At 44.0% G+C, this 27,403-nt stretch overlaps 1 protein-coding gene across 1 annotated transcript in view; it reads right to left on the reverse strand.

Moving 5' to 3' along the window:
- CASP6 (caspase 6) overlaps nucleotides 1–27,403 on the reverse strand; it is a 161,127-nt gene that overhangs the window by 130,500 nt on the left and 3,224 nt on the right. The window contains exon 2 of the mRNA XM_069630880.1: nucleotides 1,276–1,317. Coding sequence (XP_069486981.1) covers nucleotides 1,276–1,317 — 42 coding nt within the window. The remainder of the gene's footprint in view (nucleotides 1–1,275; nucleotides 1,318–27,403) is intronic.

The following is a 27,403-nucleotide window of genomic DNA, read 5'->3' on the forward strand; positions in this document are numbered from 1 at the left end:
CTAGCCTGTCCAGAATAAGTCTGCCTTAGGTTTTACCTACCTAAAATAACTTTCAGTCATTCAGTAAAGTGTAACATTGGGGTTTGCTTTCACTGTGCTGTTTAGACAGACACGAAAAAAGATTTGGTTCAAACTGTCCCTAATAAGTCATACATAAATTACCTGTATAGCTGGGAAAGATCGAACCTGGATTTCTTTGTGAGATTAAAAAGGTATATGTGTTTTACTTACCTTGAGTTTGCTGTGTGTCATCAAAAATAAGTTACAAGAGTTACCTGCTTATCTCAATCTATGTTTCATTGATCTCAAAAGCACCTGTAATTTAATATTTATCCTAGTATAACTGTGTGCTGTCACAAAAGTAGTTGTAGGTTTTTGTATATTGTCCAGTTGACTGATTATGTGATTTGTTACTGAGCCACATTGTACAACTGGTAGGGTCTACTGCCCTGGCATTACTGAATTTAACTGTGAAAGTAACCATTGTTTTTTACTTCCCAAGAATAGGTGTGACATATACTGAAATGGTTTTGACTTCCCTAGAACTACGGTTAGGTGTTCCAAATAAGGTTTATGCTTTGGTCTGTGCACCTTCAAGCATAGTGTTGCGTTTTGATCATTGCGATTACACATAATGTGTGATATTTACCCCTAGATTTATCTGGACCTACCTGTATTTAAATACATCCTTTATGTTTACATTATATAGTGTTTCAGTGTTTCTTTGGACCATTTGTATTACAATCTCATCTGTACTGTTCCTACAGCTCTCTCCCTTGTAAAATAAGGCTGGCTGCTCTGTCTATGCTACCATGAACTCATGTGGTACAGCCTTATACTAAGAGTGGAGTCTTGTACTGCCGAGTTGAGCCTTTAGTTGGACTCATAAAAATTGTCCTAACACACAGGATACAAACAAGACCACCTGAGACAATGCAGAATAATGCAAAATATATGTTAGCAAGGTTCCGGATGTGCTACTGCTTCAACATGAAAGGTTTATGTACACTGTGGAGATTCCCTAGAGCAGATAGGCTGAATTTGTAGAAAGTTTGACGGGCAGGCGTCTGGGTACAGCAGGGGATGAAGTACATAAAGGTTTCCACTGCATCATGAAGGGAGTCGGACAAGAGAAGTACTTATACATCAGACTTGCCGGCAGTTTTTAATAGCAGAAGGGCACAGGACCACATTAAATTATCTATGCAATTGTACCCGCACCCTAGTACAGAATGCAGTCCAACGTAGGAATAAGAGAGTATGTATTATATATACCTTTTGCGTCTTGAGCCCGTTTACTGTCGATTTCAGTGTTCCCTAAAGTGTAAAACAAAAAGAGTTATTTCCTATGCATATAATTAAATTATTTCTCGTCTAGCTAGTACACTATCTGAATAATGCAGGTGTATGTGCTTACATAATTAACAAAAAGACAATTCTATGTGCAGCTGAACACCCAATTTCTTTGTAGCCCATTTTAGTTTTTGCCCTGCAGAACCAAACCGTGGATTGCTCTGAGAAGCAGGGCCTATTATGTGGACACACAATTTTACTATTTCAAAATCAAAGGTAACATGCACAAATATATATTGAAAATAAAACATATTCAATCCAAAACTTTCATCCATTATAATTTTCCTTGAATAGAAAAAAAAAAAGGTTTTGTTTCAATGTGAAGGAGTTTTTCGAACAAGTTATCAAAAAAGATTGCACGTGAAAAGCCACAGCAGGTCAAACTGGTTGAATTGTACTTCCTCTCTAAAGCACAGACTTGGCATTGTGCTGCCCTGCGGCATAAGGAAAGATCACTTACTCATTGGGTTTGAGCCTTTCATGCTCGTGTTGCGGCACTTAGGGCTGGTACCATTAGGGGAGTTGCTGGAGAAACGTTCTGCTGGTCTAAATTTGGAAAGCCTCATCCAGTAGAGCAAAATGGCGCAGTGAAGCAGGTGTCTGCTGTATGCCCAGAGCCTATTATGCAGTCCCTGCAGTGACAACGCACTCTAGGGAATGGCGGTGTCAGGGCGGCACGCTTTGCTCATGAGCCGAGATGGGTACATCAACAGACTCCATGAAACGGAAGTTCTCAGTCAATAGAAGCAAGAGAGGTGGCCAATGGTCTTGACCAACATGTCGCAAAACCAGGAGGGGGCCCTACAGTGCTAGCAGATCAAACAAATACATGTTCTCTTCAAGACAACTTTCCTAAAGACATACTCATTGTTAGAGGGAGGTAAGGCAGAAGTAAGAAGTGTTGTGCTGCACCGCCACAATCTCCTTGAAACATGCTCTGATGGATTACATCAAAATTGGCTCTGCATATGTATCTGGAAACGCGCTTGGATATAACATTCTAAACAAAATATACAGTAATCCAAACCACTAACATTTTCTGGTAGAGGCTTTGGAGTGCTAGATCTAAAGCAATGTACTTGTACGTCCTGCTCCCCACCTACAGACTACTGGGATCATCAAACCCTCAGTACCGAGAATGGAGCATTTCTGGGAAAAATCACTATGTGCAATGGAGTGCCTCCATATGCAGGCCTCACTATGCAGAGATACCGGCTTCCACCGCAGGCCTGTCTCCCTGCTGGACACCTCTTGTAAACCTGTAGGTTTGTTTTCCTTTTTGAATACGTGGGTTCTTCTACAAATGTTCTGGCGTTCTACATTGGGGAGGTTGCTCACAACAACCGGCTTCCTGAAAGGTCTTTTTAGCCGTTTATGCCTCAACAGACTGGATTTAAGCCATGCCAGGAAGGCCTATCACCAGGTTTATGATGCTGATTTCTACAATATGAATCTACAGGGCCGCGACATCAGTGCTGTTGGCGTAAGTGTGCTCTTTGATCCTCCCTTTCAGTTCAGGCACTTAAGCACCGCCTGCACGGTTACAGGGAGGTCTTCAACACTGCAGCCCCTAAGGATGTTCAACACTTTGATTCAAGAAGGAAACAAGTTGAGTAAAGCTGCGTTTTGAAATCTACCCGAGCCCCAAACCTTCATTTCTGGACAAGTTGCCAGTAACTGTTTGATTCAACGCTCTCGCTGAGGTGCAGACTAGGCATTATTTCAGAAATACCTATGGGTAGTCTGAATTTCCCAGCAATGTCAGAATCCCCAAAAGAGCTTTATTTTGGTTTGGTTTACCTTGGAGGCCGAAGTAGTTGAGCACAGACAGCAATCGGAAGACTGAGACACACTTTTCAAACTCCACCTCTTGTACCCGTGCCAAGACCAAACTTTAAATTCCCAGGAGATCCTAATGAGGAAGCCTTGAGAAAAGCTAAGCGCCTCCACTACAAACTGGAAGAGGTCATAGCAGGGATTTTAATGAAACCAGAGGATGGTGTGGTAACGAGGTTAGCTTTTAGGTTCCGGATTTTCGTTTGAGGGCAGAAAAGCTGAGCATCACTATCCAAAGGGATCTACTGAGGGTAGATTTGGAAATCTGCAAGAAGCCGGACTCCTTACTGTTTACCAACAAAAAGGTTGGATGCAAACTATAGGATTACAGTGAATGAGTCCCTAAGTATCACAGTTCAGCCTCCAGGTCAGTGCTATGTGGTCGCTGCACCACTTAATAAGGGAAAGAATCTGGCTGGCTGGACCAGGAGAAGAACAAAAACACAGACGGACAATATTGGGTTACAGGTTTACCAGAACTCCTCCCTCACATGCAGCACACGCATTCCAATGCTAAGTGGGGTGTAGTGACGATACATGGAAGGACCCGTCAGTCTTTGTGTCCTTCCTGCCAAAAGACTGACAGAAGGAGCTTGTGTCACAATTCACGAGGGAAATCAAATTTCTTTTTCCCTTCTGAATAGTGCCATAGATCATTTACAAATAGGATATGAACCTTTCGGTGAACAGAATTAGACAATGCTGTCTTATGTCAATATACCTCCTTCACAGGGCTCACAGCAACGTTTTGGACCTGCCTTTGATTGGAAGGAGCTGTTCAGCATTGAGATGAAGGAGCAGCTGTACCATTGACAAGTCCCTAGGTAAAATATCCCTTTCTGCCCAAGTCAGTCCAAGGATAGTCCCAGACATATGGGTTCCTTTCGTTCATTCTAGACCTATGGCCTACCTTCAGCAGGCAAAGAGACCAGAACAAGCAACACAAGACGTTGTTTGACTCAGGACCCTCTTTCCTCAGACCACCAAGTTAAGGCAAGGGTGAACTTGTACATCAGCAAGTGGCATAAAAAAGTCCTTTATTGCCATAGGGATCAGACTTCATTTTGCCCCATTCTTTAACCACCATCAGCAGGTATCACCAAAGCAGATGGAGATTCAGGTCTTTCTGAACGGTATTACCTAAATTGGTCATTTCTAAATGACGAATTGTACAACTGGCCAAATTCGGCCAGTACCATTTGGTCGTTTGGAAACTACCAATGTGGGTAATCACTACCAAACATGGGGAGCAGGGGTTGCGGGGGTGTCCCTTGCTCCCCATGTTTGGTAGTGATTGCCTTTTGGAGAAGCGGGGGACCAAAAATAAAAAAACAATTAAAAAGCAGATCCTGCAGCGTCGGATCAGACCCACGTACGAGGTATGGAACCCCCGCTGCAGGGTCAGATCATGCCTCGATGGCGAAAACGTAAGTAAGGGGTGGGTGAATGGGTTTTAATTGGGGCAGTTTGGGCCGCAGCAAAATTGGCTTCACAGCCAAATTGACCATGGTAATTTGGCCGCGAACAAATGTGCCACGGCCAAAACGTATACATCCTTCTGAACTTGGGTGCCACAGACCATGTTGCTGCTGTGGCAAAAAGGAGTAGGTCTTTACACACACTAAGCAGCAGGGAACAACATACAAAAAAATAAATAAATAAAACAAAACAAAACAAAACCAAAAAACACACAGGACAACAACATACCACAGGGGATCCAATTTGATTGCCAGATGATCACTGTGTGGATGATCATCACATACCTTTAACAGGACTGTGTGGGTCATTGATCTGAAAAATATACGTCTGCATATCCCTTTCTGGCACCCACGCAGTCCCTTCCCAGTATTGAGTGAAGGCAAAACCCTTACTAATGAAGGGTGCTGCCTGTAATTTTGTGTACAGATCCAGATGGTTTTACAAAGAGGATGTTGGTAGTGAACTTTGATCTAGACCAGCAGGTGAAGCAGTTCTACCTATACCTGGACGACTGAGTTATCAGAGGTTATCTTATCTGGCCCTCCTTTTTCACTAGGGCCTCTCAGCGAACTCATGGAAGACCACAGTGATCCCCACACAGAGAATTACACTGTCCGGGTCCAGGCCTTTCCCCGAGAACAGTGCCTTGAATCACTTAAAAGAATATGGGAAGAGGTCCAACTTTGGCTCTCTGGTCCCACCGGGCCTTTGGCAAATGTTACCCTGTGTCCAGATGGTCCCACATACATTTTTGCACATTTTCCAAATCTAGGACCACCTAGAGGTGAATTGGGATTAATCCAACACTACAAACCAAGAAGGTTCCGATTACCAGTGGTAAAAGATTCACATTGCAAGCTACTAGCCAGTCATAGAATGTCACTCGTCACCTCAATTCTACGCATGCACACAGCACACCATTTCTTACTCGCCAAGAGTCAATAAGCACTAGCCAATGGTTAGTGGCGAGTGCACATTTTACACCCTGCTCATCACTAAAAGAGTACTGAAGCTCCTACAGTTGTGGATGGTAGAATCCCAGCCGATTGGCAGGGGTGCCTTTTGGGCCTCCCAGACTAAAGATCCTGAAAACCATTCACTATTCAGAGTTGGCTTGAAATGCTACTCTTGAACACTGCCAGGTTCACAACATGTGGTCCCACCAAGAACAGCCCTCCACATAGGATCTTTCAAGCTCCAGGTGAGCTTTGTGACACTGAATGCATTTTCATCGTTCCCTGAAGGCAATATTGTCTAAACCAAATCTGTTATGTGAACTGACAAGAGGTAACACAGTCTCCTCAGTTATGTCCATCAGTTCAGGAGGCTCTGGTATTTGATGTTTACTCATGATAGGACAGACTTAGCATCCCAGATAGTGGACGTGGACAAATCCAGAGCAGACTCTCGGGGAATAATGAGACGGAGACAGCCTGTCTCTGTCCCTCTCTCTCTCTCCACCCCTCCGCCCCCATCTTTATGAAATTAGGCTATCTGTTCCTTGCCGTTTTGCAACGTAATAAAACTCAAGTCTCTCTGTGGCTTGTCAGAGAACCCCTCTTCCTTGGTGATGCCTAGGCATGGATGTTCGCTTATGCATTGTCACCTCTCACACAAAGTTACTCTCAAATTCAGGGTGAGCGCAAGATGTTGACTACTGCGAGTAGTTCCCAACAAGACCATGCTGCCTTTTAGAGGATGGCCTATATGCATCAACTGCTGGGCTTGGAGCCTGAAGAATTAGTCGATGGACATCAGAGCAGGAAAGGTAGTATAAATCATCTTTCCTGCTCCTTGCATCAGGCACTGTCCTTTGGTTCGAATCTGGTTGCTGTGACTACATGGATAGACCGCAATAGGTTCTACATTTCTGTCACTGCCACATATAGTATTTCAAGTGAAGGCACCGTTTATGCAGAATCCTGTGGTCAAGCATCATTTAGGGCTGCTCCCACCAGTGAAAAGGCCTTGCGCTTCATGGGATTTGAACTACGAGCCAGCAGCCCGCACCCCGAAGCTGTTCAATCACATGTCCCCGCGCAACATCAAATCCCCTACCTGGAAGTCATTAATAACCAACATTAAACCAATTACCTAATGCTTTTTCAGTCCTCCCAAATATAAGTTAGTGAAACCATAAGTTCCTGCATACGTGCAGAGGTAGTCCCTTCAATGAAATGGGGGATATCTACCTCCTCGATCCCCCCCAAATGAAGTCCAAAGGGACTTTAAAATGGGAACTAACAAAAACTCATACTCCCGCACAGATTCTGCATATACCACTGATGAGAACTGTAATTCCATATGGCAGTATAAGCAATGGTAAGACCTCCAAATTCATACTTAGGCGCAGTCTTTCATCGCCTTAGCAGGATGAACGAGCGAACTGTAGGCCCTTTCAGCCACAGAGTAGTCCACTTCCACAGTTATTTTGGAGTGTTCATCCCTCCTGCCAACCAAAGATGTTGCTTAATTTTCAGATGAATCAAGAAATCTGAGGTGGCGGGGACTCAGCTTCATCTTGATGCATACACGAAGGGCTCTAAAATGCTCTACCAACAGGACGGAAGGGTTCAGAGGCTCATATCACCAAAAAGATCTAATGTGGCAAGAAGCAAGTGTCCTTTATGGTAACAAGCTAGATCACTGGGTTAAGCGCCCGCGGCTGCCATCTGTGTGTGATTTGCAGGCTCGAATCCTGGTATGCTCAACTCATCCTTTCATCCTGCTGAGGTTGATAAAATGAGTAGCAATTTCGATTGGGTAATAATTGTATACAAAAAGCGTTCTACGTAAAGCTCTTTGGATAAAAGCGCTATATAAGTAAGAAGTTGTTATATGGTAGTCTTGTGTACTGTGAAGCATTCAAGAGTTCGAAAATAGCTTTTTTCGTAAGCATCCGTGGACGTGCTGTAAGGGCTGAAGCAGCATCAGTGGTGTTCAAACAACACCTGGTACGAGATGGACTCTGTAGAGTAGCACTTTGCTGTAGCACTTGCTCCCAGTAAGCATTACAAGTTGGACACAACCTCAGAGTCTTCTCGTCTTTTTATCTAATCATTGCTCAAGAATTTTGTTTTGGCTAAATATAGTAGCATTCTGCCATCCTCCCTGCTGGCGCTTGCTACGCAATCCAAAGCGTATAAAGGAAGCCGGACAAGACATCTCAGTACAGGTTACTCACCCTGGTAACTCTTGTATTGGGAGTCCATGTCCCATCCCATCCCATTCCTAAAGACTCACATGTCGGTGCATGAGTAACACGGGGTGGGGGTTGATAGCTAACGACTGACCTGCCCCGAGGATGGGGGGTTAGAGGGAGCGCCTTGCTGGAGCCTCAACTACGCACAGGCTTCCATTGCTTTTTGCATGAAATAGCCCATTTTCTGTACTGAGGGCACAGCTATTCCAGGGGTGTCTGGGGGAATCTTTACGTTTGAGAAAACCATTCAGCACCACTCACCTGATCACATGCTGGCAATAAATAGCGGCACAGCTATACCAGCTGGTTCTTATGTGTGTAAAATTTGGGGTTATGATAGAGTGGATCCTTTACTGAGAGCAGAGAACTAATTGACTAGACCGCTCTGTGGGACGAGTCTACATGACCCACCTGGAGACGGCTCAAGCTACTTGGTGGATCTTCTGCGTTCTCAACCTGTTCTTTGTTGGCACGCACTCTGGACCAATGAGGAGGTGAATCTGACAAAGGTGATTATTTTGAATATAATCTCGCACACTAACTGGTACAGAGTGGATTGGCTTGCCCTTGTCAGATTACACCTCCACAAGCTGAGTATGGGGGCATTCTTTGAAAATACAGCTCTGCTAAAACAGGTCCCTGCGAACACTCTGAAGAAAACAATTCTGAAGTATTTTGCCAGTGTTCAGTAGGGTGCGATGATAATTGTTATAGGTCCGAACCACTGGTTCTTACTTTGCAGGGCCAGGTTAAATGCATTACCTCCGAGGGCCATAATGGCCAGATGAAGCCATGATGCTGTATCAACAACAGACACACTGATTCACTTCGTTTTGTTTTGCCCCCTTCAAGCTGATATTAGGAGACCGTTGTTGGTCAGAAGTGAAGGTGGCATTTTGACTGGCGAGCTTTCTGAGGAAGGCTTGGGCCAAGATAACATTTGTATCAGAAACCTGCATCGCCTATGCTCTTGGTGTCTGTCCACTGAGCTTTTCAATTCTAGATATGCATGTTAAATGCCTATGACTTGCTGTTTTTATCTTTTGCAATTGGTATTTTATGTAGATTGTATTTTTGTTTGTTATTATAGTCGTGTTATATTTCTTTACTTGATTTTATGGTACATGGGGGTTCCACATATTAATAGCTAGTGTCAAAGAGACAGAATTATGTGATGAGGAAGAATTAATTATGGTCTTTTAATGTGTTGAACGACTGTCACTTACAGCATGTGCATGATTTTTGTTGTCACTGTTTTATGGATCCCTGATCCAAAATTAAAAAAAAAAAAAAAAACAACATTACAGGAGTCTACAGGAGTCTTTACAAAATACCATTCACATTCTCAAAACTTAGTAATGATTGAAATTAGTCTGACCATACTCCAAAGAGGTTATCAATATACCGTGAAATTTACAATCTAATTGCTCTCAAAATAGTATATACAGTGTTTGTATAAACTGGAGCAACATTGGTTCCCACTGATTTCACAGATGTCTGCATATAACGTTGATCACCATATCTTAAGAAAGTATTGTTATGGTAATGTGATTTATACCACACAGCGCTGCCATTCTCATGGTCTCCACGCACTCTGGTGGATCTGAAAAGAGGGCAGGGGAGGTTTTGTCAGTGGGAGGGTAGGGAGGTTTTGTCAGTGGGAGGGCAAAATATTGCTTTTGCTGTCTCTTGGTAGCTTCAGTTAGGAAAAAAAACGTCACTGTGTGTGGGGTTGGCTTCTAAGAGGTATGGGTTGGCGGCTGTTCTGGTATATGAGTTGTTTTGTGTGCCTGTGGCGTAGGTTTGGAATATGAGGCTGCTGTGATTGGGCGAGTTCTTGGAGGAGGTGGACATGCTATGGTAGTTGTGTGTGTGTGTCTCGTGTTTGGTAATTGTGTGGTGTGTATGCAGGATGGAGTTTGAGTAGCATTGATGGTAGGAATGGGGAGATCCTTATGTTGATGTTGTGTAGATAGTTTGGTTTAGACCGAGATTCCTTATGTGGTGGTAAGTGAAATTACAAACTCTTACGCTGGGCCTGCCCAGTTTGCAGAGTTGATCCAGGAGGCCAAAAGCCAATTCCATGGGTCATGGTTCATCTCTTTTTATTGAAGATGGACGTCTCTTAGACCGTAGTTTGTTATTTTATGTTGGCAAATGAAAGGGCCAGGTTTTTAGTAATTTCCTAAAGGTCAGATTTTCTTCTATTGTGCGTATTTCCTTGGGGAGGGAGTTCTAGAGTTTTCTTGTGATGTATGAGAAGGCTGATACATCATATTTCATTTTCAAGTATTCTTTGCGCTTAAGACATATGGTTTTGATGTATCTCAGGGTTCATTTTGGTCTGTAGAACGAGATTTTGTCTTGCAGGAATTCTGCTCCTTGGCCACAGATTGCTTTGTTGGTTATGCAGAGTGTCTTGAAATATGTCCTTTGTTTTGACTGGTAGCCATTCTAGGGATTTTAGTGCTGGTGTGATGTGCTCTCTGTTAATGAGTCTGAGGAGTAGTCTTGCTGCTACGTTCTCCATCAGTTGTTTTTTGGTAAGGTAGTGCAGCATTCCAAGGTAGATGCTGTTGACATAGTCTATTCCTAACATGATGAGGGAGATGATGGCAAGCGTTCTGTGTGGGAAGGTGAGGAAGGGTTGTATCTGTTTGTTTGTACGTAGATGGAAGACACATTTCAACACTACTCCGTTCACCTGGGGTTCTAGTGTTAGGTTGTGGTAGTAATATTCAGAGATTTTTAACGACATTGAAGCTTCCATCTGTTTCCCATTTTGGTAGGCCATGTATGAGTTGAGTCGACGGGGTGTTGGACTCCAACATTAATTCCGTTATGTCCGTGTTGAGTTTAAGGCTGTTGATGCACATCATCCATTTATTTGTTTAACGCGTTTGTTAAGGGTTTGGTCTAACTCACCAGTGATGTGGATTTTGTAGATGTGTGTAACTGCACAGTTGTAGAAATGTCTTTTGATGAGTTTTATGCGCAGGGTATTGTAAATGTGGAAGAGTAGTGGCGAGAGGGACGAGCCATGTAAAATCATGCATGTTGGTGTGTGCTGAGAGCGAGCTGAGTGCCCATCTTTAGAAGGCCTTAAGAGATAGGCCTGTTCCCAGCTTGAGGGTGTGCCTCCTGGAAAACACAGAATTTATTTGGAAGGCGGACTCCTATACAGTGAGCCCACAGAGTCCACTGAAGGAGACCATAGGAGGTTGGTGTTCCCCCTTCAAGTGAGACCCTTTGTCTTGCAGTTGGCGCATGAGGTCGCCCTTGCAGATCATCTTGGGACCAAGGAGAGGTTATCCATGCATTTCTACTGGCCTAAGGTGGGGGTCCAAATAGAAAGCCACTGCAGGAGATGTGCCACTTGCAAGATCTTTGGAAAAAGTGGTGCAACAATTCAGGCTCCATTGGTACCCCTCCCTGAGGTGGGTGTGCCATTTGAGAGGGTAGGGATTGACATTGTTGGTCCCCTTGACCCTCCAACATCCTCCGGCAGCAGGTATATCCTGGTGGTGGTTGACCATGCTACCAGATATCCTGAAGTCATCCCACTAAAGACAGTAACTGCCAGGTCAGTTGCTAAGGCATTACTTGGCATTTTCACAAGGGTTGGCTTCCCTAAGGAGGTTGTGTCCAACAGAGGCAGCAACTTTAGGTCCAATTATATGTAAGCCATGTGGAAGGAGTGTGGGGTCTCCTATAAGTTTTCTTCAGCTTATCATCCACAGACAAATGTCTTAGCAGAGAGATTCAATAGAACTCTCAAAAGCATGATTGGAGCTCTGGATCTGCTTCTTTTGTGGGTCCCTGCAGGTCACGGTAACCCACGAGGTGGGCTGGGACTATCTGGTCCCCATCCACACTACTGGTGCCAGGGCAGTCTGGTGTGCATGAGAACCCCAGTGGTCACTGATTGGACCACTGCTGGTGTGCATGCATTGGCCAGATCTCATTGGTGGGCAGGTGCGACCACTCGCCCTACTTTGGATATGAGGAGGGGTCCTGCCTCATTTCCATTAGATCAGTAACAGGTCAGAACCGACCTGCAGAAAGTATCCTGAAGAGCCAAGCAGACCCAAGGACGATACAGGGACATGCAGAGGAGGTTGGCACCTGAATCCCATTGTTGTCCTGGTGGAGCCCTGATTTGCGCTTGATCTCAGAAGACCTGCAAAGGTGCTTTGAACCTTTGGAGTGGTGGGGCTAATCACTCTGGATGCCTCCTGGTTGACCTGCAAGTGAGCCTGTTTGGAAGGCTGGGCCATCCAGTGGGCTGTCCAGCTCCAACTTGGGTTACCGTGCAGGAGCGTTGCCGTTTCGAGTTTTGGCTCGAGACTTTGGGGAATCCTAACTTGCACTGCAAAGCACCCTCCTACTGAACTTTGTCATCCTGGCACACTTGGCTCACGAGATAGGAGACTGCGTCAGATCACGAGAGTTGGGTGACCCTGTGTTACTGTGCGACAGTGATGGTCGCTCAATGTGGTTTTCCTGCGTTTCTTCCTGTGTCCCGAGACCAGCTTCATCTGCGTTTTATTCTTTCTTCACCCGAATCAGTATATATAGCTCATATTCCACACCGGAGTGTGTCCGCACCCGCAGCGCCTGTGCATCTGGAAACCGAACTGAGGGAGGGAAATCGAACCTCTAACGACGACCTCCAGACCTGCCAATTTAGGACCAAAACTGAGCCTTGAGTATTGAAGTCACTTACCGGTGGGCCCTTTGTTCATCCATACGCTTTTACGCATAATGGATTTATTATGGTCTTCTCTATGGCTTGGGTAACCTCTGCTTCCTGAAGTCCTCTGAAAGTCGGGAACCGCTTTGTTCATTGCAGCAGATCCTCTCCCAATTCTTGGAAATTGTTTCACCCCTTCAGAATCTTCCGCAAACTTTTTCCAGCTTACTAAAAAGATACTTTAGGCCTCATCAGTATTTGGGCAGCATGCCAGCGGTAAACCTGCAGGGATACCACCCAAAGCAATTGAAGAATACAGTTTAGCTGCATTCCTATAGGTCATTAGAAGATCCCTGATAAGAATAGTCTATTAATAACCTTAAACAAAAGCCACAGACACTTGATCCCCATGAAGCCTAAGAAACATACACAATATCGACCCACAGGACATAGATTGAGACTTCAACATTTATGTAAATAGTCTATCTAATAACTAGCAAAAATGTAATATAGAATGTGAGCATGTTCTATTTGTCTGAATGATAAACACATGGATGCCCTACATCTAGGAGATCACCATATATAAGATCCCGGGTGGCACACGGACATAAATCCACATCCCCCCATGAGGATCAGCATCCACATACATTAATGTAAGAAGTAAGTGAATGCGTTCACGCTCTATTTGTTCAATTGAACCATGCCGAGTTTATTGCCACTTTAAAACTTCAAAGCGGATTCTATTAGTTACCAGACGTTTATCCTCACAAGTAGACTACATTTACTTGCGTCGTTATGACGATACTGGCGTCACACGTTGACGCTGTAAACACAGTGATGTCATCACGTACGTACGTGATGACGTCATAACATAAATAAACATCCATTTTGGAACGCTAGTCACGACGAGCAGCGCAAAAGGCAGCACCAACTCCGGAAGCCCCTGCTCCTGAGTTAGGTAAGATTGATTAATGAAGCTATTACATCGATTCCATGTGCTATATTATAGTCACCTAGAGACATCAAATTATTTAGATCTAGAAAATGAATACTCAGCTTCTGTTAACATTAACTATTCTCTACCTCTCTAGTCACTGCATAGAGTGGTTATAAAGGAAATCTTGAATTTCAATAGAACCGCATGGGGAAGAAATTCTAAACACATATGCATATGTGTTTTTTACAGATACAACTTGGATTCCTAATGGATCTAGATTACTCCACACTAAGGGAGTGCTTCACATCGTTCCAAACTCCATACTGATGACGTGGGGTCTCAAGATTAAATACACCAGGTATATCGGATTGCTCTAAATCCCATTTAACTATGCTTTAACTCTATTCTATAGCTCAGGACTTACTCCCCATTTTATTTTTCTATTTTGGTTTTAACAGGTTGCTCATTAATTGGGTGATCCTTACAACCTCTTTGGTTGACATTGAAAAGAAAGCAAAACTGTAGGATACATGAAGTTAGGAGACTACCACACCGGGCATCCAGGTGAATATTATTTAAATAAAGCAACATGACATAATATATTTAAATTATAGATTGGAATATTGTATTATATATTCTAGGTGAAAGAAGAAAATATATGATAACACTTGTCTATGAATAATATATGACTTAAGCAATTCTTTATAGAACTGAGGAATGTGTGATTTACATATGTTTTCCCCACGAAGATTATTGCGCCAAAACGGAGTGTGATTTGAAACGGGTATTTATATGCTACACAAGCAATGTTGAAATTGGAAAAACACAGTGGTTGATTGGTTAATGAATTTAAATTTAAATTTGCTAATTATGATTTATTGAGAAATTAAATTGATGGTCATAATCATTTTTTTCTACATAATCTATGTCTTAAACAGTTTTTTCCAAACTTTTTTCGAAAGTAAATTGTCACCACTGACATAAGTATTGATTGTTTTCACAATACTTTGGGTGTGCAGGGGACGGGAAAGTTCCACAGACATTGTGGACATCTGTTGTTTTTACATGGGATACCACCCAAAGCAATTACCATTACTGCAACTTGGCCCCACGGTATTCGCACCAGCGGTGCAAGTCCCCATTTATTTTTACTCCATAGGACTCAATAGGGCGGTAATTGCACCAGAAATAGGCGGGAAGTCGGCGCATTCACCTCCAGCTCTGAGCTGGAGGTGAATCCTCCAACTTTCCCCCAATCTTGTGATTAGGCTGTACAGAGGCAGATGTACACGTCATTCATGAACCCCTTCACCTCCATCATACTGGAAGAATAAGATGACAAATTTATGGTTGACACCTGTTGTAATCCCGCCACCAGATCGAAGATATGAAAGGCGTTATGCGCTCAGACCACCGTATCGTCTGTATCCAGGACCTATTGTGGAAGAGATGAATCTGCAGGTCCATCAGGGCTTGGTAGAGTTCCAAGTAAAGCCCGGAAGAAGCAAGTGGAGTCACTATCAAGGGATGTCATTATCAAAAGATGACACTGTCAGAAGAGAAAACATGAAGACACATTAAAGACAGAGCATGTGTACTTTAGGAATTAAGACAAATGAAATGACAAAGAAGATACACATGTGAATATAGAAGAATACCGTGTGATGAGAAACTAATCACGAAGAGCTCAATAAGTGTAAATATGCTGAAACGCAAGGTAGACCAGAAGAATAGAGGCTTGCTGAAGTAGAAACTATGACCCAAGTAAAGCGGCCATGATGAGGACAATGGATGTCAGCATCATATTATAAGTAAGCAAAGAAGCCTGAAAAGGGGAGAGAAAGCAAATGTGCCGACAGGCACTGAAAGGCAAGGTTGTGCAGAGACAAGGGGCTCTGCTTGGCATGTGTCTGAGAATGCAGCAGCCAAAAACATACATGTCCTAAACAGAAGCCAAATAGGATAAGCTGTAGACCTACTGCATATTCCTCTTAGATTAGTTAAAAGAGTAAACAACGGCGAGGGCCAAGTGTGCTGCAATTATAATCATGAAAGAGCATGCAAGATGGAGCAACCAATTCTCCAAAGGCCAAGAAGAGTAATGGCATTCAGTAAGAATAAATCAAATAGCACTAAATGGAGAGGCAAAATTGACAAAATCACGGCCTCCGAAAACATGGCCCAGGAATAGAAGAGAAGCCCTATTCATTGACGCACTAGACGAAGATAGCACTGTACCTTCAATCCTTCCGAGTCCGAGGAAGAGAACATTCGCCAAGGCCAACTACAAATAGGAAATTATGGCTTAGGGCCTAATGAATAAGAGAATCTGCAGGGGCATGAATAGGCAGGGGCGCAATATCACTGGAGCAGGAAATCCCAGGGGAAGAATGTCACAGGGCACCGTATTGCAGGACACAATGTCTTAGGCGCAGAATATCACTGGGACAAAATATCGCAGGGGCAAAGTGCCACCGTTGTAGAGCTGTCCCTTTGGCAGGCTATTAGTGTGGCAAACTGTCAGTGACAATCCATCCTTGTGGCAGAATGTCTCAGTGGCAAAACATCACAGAGAAAACATAGCAGTGGCAACACATATCAGAGCCAATGTCAGAGGCAAAATGACAGAAACAAAATGCCACAGAGGCAAATCCACACAGGGGTGGGGCAAAATACAGAAGACAAACTATCAGTGTTGGCCCAGTTATCAGTGTGGCAAACTACCAGTGAGGTACAGTACAGTGGCCAAATATTATATTATCAGTGTGGTAAACTATCAGTGTTGTAATTTATCAGTGATCCAGGTAAAATATTGAAGTGGAATTATTTTACTTGCTATTTTTGAAAGTTAGGAAAGCGAGAATTCTTTTTTTTGGAGTAAAAAAAAGGAAGCACCATTCCCAATGGGCGTATTTAATAAGCGAGTTTCAACTGTAAAACAGAAATGTTTTGTAATACATATTTTTTGCACCAGGTTTTTCATGCACTTTAAAATATACATATTACTGCCTGATCTGAAGAGGTAACAAGAGTTCCTTCCTGTGGCATTATGTGCACTACTGGTCCACACAACCATGGAGCTGTGTGATTAAAAGAGGGGGACAGGCTCCTATGTGTAGGTTTCCCATTTTTGTTGAGGGTATTTTTTCTCATTTTTATTTTTGGGAGCATTTGCCTATTTGGATAGAGAAATGGAGGCTGATACGCCCCTGATCTATAGGGCTGAGTGAGGTACAGTAAGAGAACAAAGTGGCAGAGTAACACCGTGGCAGAATCTCAGAGAGGGAAAATGCTGAGGTTACAAAGTGTTGTAGCAGTATGTACAAAATATATTTCCAATTTTTGGAAGCACAATTAATGATTGTGGTAAAGTTTCAGATTGAGGTTGGTTGGCGGAGGATGTGTGGTTTAATGGAGCATTGCATCCCTTTTACTAATTCCTAAAAATGTAATTCATTTGATTGATTTTACAGTATTGAAAGTAAGGGATGCATTTCTGCTGATGAAGGGTTCCCACCCCAAAACACCTAAAGTTGCAATACATCATAAAAGAATTGAATTTCTCCAATCAAGCTTTATAATTTTACAACAGCGATTTGAAAGTATTGTTTGATTCTTTTTTCCAAGTTCACTAGTGAATATTTTTCTTAACCTTTAAAATTATCTTATGAGAACTATATTATGGATTTGCTTTTGAAAGATTTGTTTAACTGTACTAAATTGTGTCGATTATATTATATAAATTAATAGATCATTTGTCTGGGGCAAGAATGTAGTTTATGTTTGGATGCAAAAAATGCACTACGTAGACACCCTCATTTACTGATGCTCACCCCGATTCACTACAGTAGGCACTAGAAGGAGGCAACAGTTTGAAAAGTGGCTGAAGCAAAATGTTCGATGTGTTAGTTATTACTTTGAAATGTATTACTAGTGTATAAAGTTCGAAAGTGTTTATTAAAGCATGTTTAAAGGGAATTTTAAAAAAAAGTAAAGATTTTTTTTTTTAGCATACTACTCCAAATATGGGACATGGCAAGGTTACAATTTTTCATTCACGAGAAGAGAGCACAATCAATCATTTTCTCAAATGTGCTGAAGCCACTGAGTGACTGAAACATGCCACAAAAAAATGAAAAGCTCCATCTGATGCAAAGCGAAAATCAATATCAAGAGCTTTTGAAACACAACATCAAACAACAGCACGACTTGCAGACCAGAGGTCAAGAGCAACATCGCCCCGGACACATGAGACACCACTCGATCAGGACACGGGTAACCCAACTAGTGGTCAATAAAGTACCATTGTGATGGGTAGTGCCAGCATCTGTCGTGTACAGTACCCAAAAAAATGGTCAGATTTTAAAAAAAAGATTAAAATAACAGTTTCAAATCTACAAGCTCTTTTGAAATTGTAATTGTTAATTACTCAGGTCACATACTATACTATTTAGTTATTTGCCTAGGCGTAACTGCTGAGATTAACAGCCAAGATATGTCTTCAGGTTTGTCATATGCAGTTGGAATGTGCAGTAGCCGTCTCTTGGCGCCTCCCATTCCTTGTCACTGGTCAGATCAGGGCAGAATTTCCTTGAAACTAAAAACAGGTTTTACTTGAAAATCTGGACTAGAGGTGCTCTGGCCTTTCCTTTGAGGCATAAATAGCATGACAGTCAGGCAGTAGGTTTGGGGGAGGAGATGAACGGATCCTGCTGTATTGGAGTGAAAAGGCATTCTAGCAGTACAACGGGCGTTTATATATCATGTGTGTGTAGAAGCTACCTTGCTGCTTCCGACTACATTCAGTCGAGTGTTGCCTACTCGTGTCAATCACAGCACGATTACTCCAGTGGTTTAAGTCTGCCCCCAAAGAAGGCCACACAGACACACAGCATTTTAGGCAAGCAACACTTACATTATTAGATCGAAACAAACCCCTTTTTCGCACAACCCAGCAGCCTTATTAATCTCCTGCATGTAGAGCTCAGGGTACTTCCGGTCTGCGTCAACATAACAGCAAAGCTAGTTTTCATGTTCCCTCTCTTCCCACTAACCTAACGCACTCCCTTCCTTTTCATATATTGCAAATGGTGACCATGCAAATGGTAGTGGCACATGGCATAAATCCTAATAACATAACAAGGGATATCTTTGTGGTGGGCACTGTTCCATTAGGGCAGAATGCTTCATCAAATTTGAAAACTAGAGTTGCAGAAAACTTTAAGTGGCCTTACACCTTTATGCAACGCCTAGACCAAATAAGGCAGGCATAGTTAGTGGTTACACACAGTACCTTTATTAGCAACACACCTAGGGTAAAAAAAAAAATGAATAAAGACAAACATACTCTGAATTGGGTAAACACAGTTTCGTATATGCAAATGTATTGGGATTACTTGGGTAGAGGGACATACTATCTCCAAGGGGAGTTCAGTGAATGTTTGTGCATAGAGTTGAATTCCCCCTTTCTGGCGGGCCGTGGTAGTGTCCAGCCAGCAACAGCTGGCAAGAGGAAAAAAAAATTGTTGGAGGCAGGGGGGTGTTCTGACACAAAAAAAGGAGGAAAGAGAAAGCGCAGCCAAGTGCAGTTTGACCACTGGGGGCGTGTACCTTCAGCAGCCCTGAGGGCATACCGGAGAGGCTGAGCCAAATCATGTAGGAGGGCCACTGCCAACAGTGGGAGTCCTGTGCCACGTGTGCCAGCTGCTGCCCAGGTGATGGCAAGTGGACCAAAAATGGTAGGATGAGATTGCAAAGTGGCCCACCAAAGGTCCAGGAACAGTATGCCAGAGCAGCCCAAGGGAAGGACCCCCTCTGAGCCATCTCAATGAGAGCTGGGCATTGAGGCAACTGAGGAATCTTTGGGGCGATCCAGGGACAGAGGAGTGTGGTGCCGATGTTCATGAGAGGAAGAGACACCCGAGGAGGTCCAGTGCACCATCCTTTCCCAAACACTGACAAGACCTGGGCAGAGTATTAGGATTGCCCCTGGCGGATGAGAGGTGGAGTATGCGAAGTTGGCCTCGGTGGCATGGTGGCACAGTGCTCTGCCTAGGTAGGCGGTGGATCGAGCAGGGACAAAAGATCTGTGCCATAGGAGTTTGTGAAGGAGGTCATTCAAGCCCGGGTAGATTTTTTGCAGCTATTTGAACTTGGCATTGTAGTTGTTGGGTGGGGGGGTAATTTAGAGATGTATTTGATTTGTTGGGGGTTTACGGTGTTGCATATCTCACTCTGTACATAGAACTGTGCAAAACGCTGTGCTTTTCTTGTGTAATTTGCCATGTTTTATTTCTTATACGCTGATTGTCATGGGTTTTGTAACAGATGTTGTGTAAATAAAGTTTCAATAAAAAAAAAACATCTGCCCGTGGACCAGAACTTTTGGGTGCCGAGGAGGGGTAAAGTGTACCACTGCAGCTCAGTGCATGTGTTGTCCATTCCTCCTGAAATGACGGGAATGGGACACAGCATAGAACGGGACAGACTGGGGCCCACCGGGGAACCTAATGCACAAGTCATGAAGTGAGAGACAGTGGGGCAGGGCCCATGGGCTAGAGTGGATTGCGCTCCTGGGCGGAGCTGGCTTCAGACAAGGTGCAGATACATCCTTTAGACATAGTAGTCCCACAGAGAAGTGCACACCGAGTTCAGGGAGACTGCAGCTGCCGTTATGTAGGCACGTTTGTTCATGCATAAGGTCATTTGTATTGTATATGCATGGTTGAGGGTCTGGCCCCGGCCAAAGCTCAACCACATAGTCCTGTGAGAGTACCTAAGCCCAGGTGTCTGCTCAGATTGTCCGCCTTGGGTGCCTCCTTATGAGATCACGTCAAGGGGTGGGCGTGCTCAGCAGATGGACAACTAAAGAGGACTATCCCGCGTGTAAGATCCAACTTTTGTCGACGTACATGGTAAACTGCAAGTACTGATGGTGATGCCAGTTCTGGAATTCTCTGAGAAGGAGCCTATAGAACAATTAACTGTTTCCGGTGATGACTTACCTTAATGGGGGTGGTGGAGTGGAGCTCTCTTTTTGGAGTTCAGAAATGAGCTTTGGTGTAGTGTGGTTTATTCATGGTTCGTCAAAGAATAATTACCAAACTGTTATCTGAGCTACAAACTCCTTACTCATTTATTTCCTGGTATTTTGTCAAGTTTGCTTAGAGGCCAAAATCTTGGTAAGAATGGATTGCGTACATCGAGTCCAGCCAGCCCCCAAGATAAACACAGAGGCATGGAAATCACAGGCCATAACCCCAGTCCCATTGAGAATCATGTATATGCATGATGGATGGAAAGGCACGGTTTGTGAGACCAGAAGGTTTAAACTTTACAGTGTGAATCCAACCTGTATTTGTTGGAAACCCCTGGCACTCTCTTCGAGATAAACTCTTCCGCGCAATTTCTAAATCTTATTACTGTAAAACAATATATATACACATTAATCAATTTTCAATGCATAATAACATCTTTATATCTTAAATTTCAAGTACATACTATGACAAGATTAAATAAATAGATTAAATAAAAAAAGTTAAGGTTTTGGTTGATTAAAACTGAAATAATGCAATCGTTTTTCTACAAGAAAGTTTTGAAAGTATCTTTGCCCAATGCGTTTCGTGTTACAATACCCTTCTTCGGGGTAAGTTCTCTTCTGTCACCCTATGAGAGGCTCTTCTCAAAGGAAAAGGGGCGGTAGGGCACATCCCTTTCATATAGTTTTTAAAAAAACACCTCCATCGGTTTGTACTTGGGATTTAGAGGTGTGTTCAGGAATGCACGTGAGACCTTTGAACCTGCCCTGCTGCAACTACAGGGTAGCTGCTGGGGGAAGTCACAATGTGGTCACAGTGAAGAAAAATGGGGACACTATACTTTTGGCATGGCACATTACGAAAGTGGGGTCTGATTGGAAGAGCCCAATTTCAGGAACAGAATGAATAGCATCATGTCATTTAAAAATCCAAAATCCTCAGCCTATCCCACTGTCACTAGAGGGAATTCTGTCACAGGGCCTTTACCAAGAACTCCATGCACACGCCACTGATGTAGGTGCGTTAAATTATGGCGCTGTTATTCTGCACCAAATCATCACTGTAATGGTCTCAGATCACCTGTCTTGTCCGGGAAGTAGGTGTATTGTCTCCCTGCTACAGATGTCCAGGCCTTAGTCTCAAGAGAGAAGAAGTGGGATAAGAAAAGTGGACGAGAAAGCGAGTAACATTGACAAGTGTGATGTAGAAAGTAAAGGGTATGTTTGTGGTAGTGTGGGCGCATGTGGGTCCACTGGAGGGCGCTATGTCGGCATTTGAGAAAAGCGTGTCTCAGGGCAGTTTGCTCGCCTTGGACACAGACTGATGTTGTGCACACTGGTTCGATCACAGGTCAAGCGCTCAGAAGCTGGGGAGTCCAGAAGGAAGGGCTATATAAAATAAGTAATAATAATAATATGCCCAGTTTTGAAGTAATAAGTAGTTGTGCAACAATCCGAAAATCTGCAGGCGACAGAAAAGGTTTCACGCTGCAGAGTAATTTCAGCGTGAAAGGGACAGAAGAAAGAGTTGAATTGATGTGGGCATTGAACAAAATGAAGGTTTGAGGCCTCCTTCCAAAGTGTTGTCTTTGAAGATATTGTGGTCCCAAACGTGCGGGTTAGGACAGAAGCAAAGCCTAGAAAGAGCTTTGGGTAATGAAAGTGGTGGAGAAGGTTCAACAGCTTGCATCCTTTAGAATTGATGGGGTAGTAAAGGTCGCCAAGCACCAATACAATGATACCAGACCGCATGCAATAAGCAACGTATTAAGCAGCAGCCTGATAGGGAGCCTGGGAGATTGCTGTTGCTGGCAGTGGAGAGGCTGGATTGAGCTCAGGAAGGTGAGGAGGAAATGAAGGGGGGGGCATGGAGATGCAGAGACAGCCAAGTTACTCAGCTGCAGTGAGTTAAGTGTGATCGTATATTTGTATTACGAATTTTGGATGCGACAAACTCCTGAGCCTTGATGTGAGACGGGGTTTTTGCAAAAGAGTAGCATGATGGGTAAAATCGGCAGCGATTTGAAGCATTCTTTAGGTGTATTTGTCGCCTTGTTTATGAGATGCTAGAGTGGGGATTGCTCTGCCTGTTTAATTTAGCAGGAGTAGAGATGTCGAGAAATTCTCGAATGCAGGCTAGCCTTGGTTGCTGTACTTCCATCATTTACCTTTTTTTCTGAGGCATTGTCATTTCAAGTCAAGCAATTTTGGGGTAAACTATAGCTGGCTGCATTCAGGGGGGGAATAAAATCTTATTTTGGGAGCAATCTGAGCTCAGATACTTGAGATGGTGACACTTAGACGGTCAAATAGAAGTGTGGGTCGTTCACCTGCAGCAATGTTGGCTTTGGCGCTAAAAACAGTTGCAAAAAGGTGGGGATCCATTTTGGATTTCGGTAGAAAAAGTTTTGTTAGTGACGTGAGGTTCTGAGGCGTGACGAAAGAGTGAGAAAGGAAAGATCAGAGGAGAAGGTCATGGTTGTATCCAACGGAATGACTTCGGTCCTTCAGATGCTAGTCAGCAGCTATATCATGGACCTCATTCAGGGAGGGGACACCAAAGAGTTGGAGAAATCGCCAGTCCTGAAGCTGAAGTCTCGGGTAATGAGAAAATGTTTGAATTTTAGCTAGAGTGAATTCCCAAAAGTCTTAAATGAAGTTGGCTTCTTTACCGGGTGCCTAAATTGGTTTAAGGCGCTTTAAAGTGAGCAAGAGGCGACATCTTTTATTATTTATAAGAACCATAAAAGAATTTATAAAACTATAGCTTTGTGAAAATATTCGAACGCAATGATTTTTTTTAAGTATGATCATTGGCAGTGAAATACCTTAGAGGTTTAAGCAAAATGCTGCAGAAACCCGAGTGCGCATTTCAAGTCAGGCCGGACCACTGCCGTTTTCTGGGGCGGGCGAAGCGGACAACTACCCGGGGCGCCGAAATACAAGGAGATCCTGGGAGGTGTGAAGGAAGGAGCACGCTCAGACAGCTGCCTCCCAGCACCGCCGCCAATGAAAAGTTATGCATTCCTTTGTTCGAAAAAAAGGAATGTTTATTCCTATGCCAATGTATGCGCAGCTCTGGACACGGACACACACACACACACACACCCCCCCCCCCACCCCCCCACCCCCTTCTCCATTCACACCTGGTGTAGACAGAACATTTAAAGTGGGGGGCTATTGTTTTTACACAGTATGTTCTTGACATTTCTGTGATAAGAACAGCACATGGGACCTTTTTATTCTGGAGGCCGACACAAAGCATCAGTCAGCTGCTCAAATACATACATTCTTTTAAGAGAATTAATGGTGTCATGCGGAAAAAGTTTTTAACTATTTTCTTTTCACATATGGCGCACGCCTGGGAAAGTTAACTGTCCTTTTCTATGTAACAGGGCACATGTGGCATTTGTAACGCGCCTATACACAAGTGTTTCAAGGCGCGACGAGGCAGGGAGGGGGGGGCGAGGGAAGACAGACAACGATCCTACTAGGCCAGGTGTCATTCAGATCGCGCAAGTGCAGGGGTGGAGGGAAGGGAAAGTGCAAGGGGAAAGGGAGGGGGGAAAAGTGCAGTACATGGTAGTGGAACAACAGAAAAATAATAGGGCCAAACTGGTGGCAAGTGCAAGGTAAGTGCAGACAAGTGCTGGGAAAGGGGGGCTGTCGGGATACAGAGACAGTCCCATAGTGCAGAGGTTGCCAGGGAGGCAGTGCAAGTGGAGAGTGGGCCAGATGCAGGTATAGTGCAGTTTCAGTCAAGAATTTAGCAGGGGAGAGGGGGGGAGAAGGCAGAAGCAAAGAGGGAGGTTTTGAGGTGCTTCCGGAACCGGAAATGGTTCTCCTCAAGTTTCAGGGAGGCAGGAAGGCTGTTCCAGAGGGAGGCCCCTGCCGCGGAGAGAGATCTACCCCCAACTCGTTGCTTGGAGAAGCGGCTGACCCGGAGGGAGTTGGAGACAGATGAGCGAAGAGCTTGAAAAGGAAGATATTTAGAAAGAGAGAGTTGAAGGTATTTAGGCCCCAGGCGGCCTTGTGGACAATGCAGAGGGTTTTGAACTTAATCCTCGCAGCCACTGGGAGACAGTGTAGAGATTTCAGTCCTGGAGAGATACGATCCCTGGGCTTGAGGCCAAGGACAAGTCTTGCAGTCCTGTTCTGGATAAGTTGCAGAGGGCGGAGAGTAGAGGCAGGCAGATTTAAATACAGGCTGTTACAGTAGTCCAGCTTCAAGAGAACCAGGGCTCTGGAGACGGTGAGCTTCTGGGGGAAGGAGAGGAAAGGAAGGATACCTATGAGGAGGTGCAGCTGGTAGTGTGACTTCTTAAAGACGTCAGAGATGTGAGGAGAGAAGGAGAGTGTGGAGTCGAAGATGACCCCGAGGTTTTTAGCCTTGCAGGTGGGAGCAGGAAGAGGGCCAAGAGAGGCAGGCCAGAGAGCTGCAGGGAAGGAGGGAGTGGGTGTGCCGATGAGTAAAATCTCAGTCTTACTGGCATTAAGGCAGAGATCATTGGCTGCACACCACTCCTGGATATCAGACAGTCAGAGATGAGGGAAGGCGGAGAGGAGGCTGAGGGTAGCCTGAAAATGAGCTGGGTATCATCCGCATAGCACTGAAAGTTGGGGCAGAGAGCGGCGATGTGGTGGGCAAGGAGTGCTAGATATTGGTTGAACAGCCAGGGAGAGAGGTTAGATCCCTGGGGGACACCACAGGTGGAGAAAAATATGTCAGAGAGGAAGGACCCCAGTTGGACCCGGGGCGCCGAGAGATGAGAGTGCCGTGTCTACTATGTCCATACCTAAACACATAAAACAATCAAAGGGGTTGCCTCAGAGTGTACATCTACCAGGCCAAACGCCCTTTCCACAGCATCACCCCCATGATACTCACCAGATGCAGGCCAGCCCCAAAAAGAGATGCTAAAGCCAGCCCCAAATAAGAGATGCTAAAGCCAGCCCCAAAAAGAGTTGCTAAAGCCAGCCCCAAAAAGAGATGCAAAAGCCAGCCCGAATTAAAAGATGCTAAAGCCAGCCCCAATTAAGAGATGCTAAAGCCAGCCCCAATTAAGAGATGCTAAAGCCAGCCCCAATTAAGAGATGCTAAAGCCAGCCCCAATTAAGAGATGCTAAAGCCAGCCCCAATTAAGAGATGCTAAAGCCAGCCCCAATTAAGAGTTTCTAAAGCCAGCCCCAATTAAGAGTTGCTAAAGCCAGCCCCAATTAAGAGTTGCTAAAGCCAGCCCCAATAAGAGTTGCTAAAGCCAGCCCCAAAAAGAGTTGCTAAAGCCAGCCCGAATTAAGAGATATAAGAGATGCTAAAGCCAGCCCTGTTAAATAAAAGCATGGGCCCGCTTTCTTTTTACAGAAATATCCCCTGGTGCATGCGCAGTGGTGAGGAGGTAGTGTTTGAGAAACTGTGGACACATTACCATGTATCAGAACCTGGTTTGGTTTGAAATGCTTAATCAGCTTATTACCAGTCAGGCTAAAATTTTAAGGAGGTACAATCTTTTCTGTACATGTTTCTTTGTTTATTGGGTGTACTTTGTAGGATATCATTTCCTGTGTATAGATATGATTCTCTAAAGAGGTTTCTGTATTGGGGACCAGGCATACTCACACTGAGACACAGCTTCCCCTGCCCCGTCTAAAATTTTCCAGAAACAAGAAGCAAGTTGTACCCGACTTGAGTGTCTGATGTTGCAGTCATTTTATCCTTACACCCAAATATATACGATGTTCGAATGAGTATGTATGGTTCATGGTTACAAACATTTTAATGTTAGGGTGTTGTGTACATTGGTTTGCCAACCAAGCCATGTGTCCGTTATGTATTTAGTACTTCACGAATACAATCCTTTTATCACAGTTATTTATTAAATATAAACAGTCTTATGTTCCTGAATTGCACTGAGATTTTAATGCAAAGAAGACAGGAACACTCATTGGTTCCATTTGTCTCCTTTCCCTATTTTACAGGGGTATTTTTCGAAAGAGTACAATAGGAGTGTGCCAGATTGTCCATCTTAGAATTGTAACTTTATATTGGAAAACAATTAAAAAGGTGTCTAGAAATAAAAGGGAGGTGGTACTCACAGGCAGGATAGCTCAGGGGCAACACGTGGTCTTGGAAGCAAGACAACGCATAGCAACACGGGTTCTTATCCCGAGCTCACGCTTAGAAACATTTCCAGGTATTAAGCGTGTCATAAATAAACAATTATTATGACACAGGGGCAGTGGTCTGTGTGTCCCCACGCCATGGTCGGCCGGTCATAGTACAGTATGTACAGTTTTAAACTGTCTTGAGGCAAGGCTTTTCCTAGGAGCAGTTGGCAGAAGAACACATTACTTGCCCAGCAACAGCCGTGTTTTCACATTAGAAGAATGATGAGAAATAGTGTGCTCTCAATGCACATTGAACTACAAGGACAGCCATGCCTTTGAATGGACAGCAATGTCTTCTAATGGACAATGATCACCAGAGTTGGACCTTTCCTCAACTCAGAACACAGAAACCCCTCTGATCTGAGCCACCAAGCCTCCTCGGACCTCACCTGCGCCCTATATTTGCTCGTTTGCCAGCTCAGATGGAACCCTCATTTTGCAAACCATTCTTCCAACTATCGGTTGCTCTGATATACTTTACATTGAGTTGTTTTCTGGGCTCTCTGTCACTGGGAGGAGGCGGCTACCCATCCTCTTAGCCAATACTTACCTGGAGGTGTACCTGTTATGGCTGGATGTTTTAATTCACTAAATTTCTATTCTTAATTTTTATTATAAACCACTGTGCAACTCTTTAACCCATGTCTGGGATTACATTTTAATTGCAGTCCCACTGTTTTTCTCACCAGCTTCCCAGACATA

The sequence above is a fragment of the Ambystoma mexicanum genome, chromosome 6q (genome assembly GCF_040938575.1).
Source record: "Ambystoma mexicanum isolate Mex_15411 chromosome 6q, UKY_AmexF1_1, whole genome shotgun sequence".
Lineage (NCBI taxonomy): Eukaryota > Metazoa > Chordata > Amphibia > Caudata > Ambystomatidae > Ambystoma > Ambystoma mexicanum.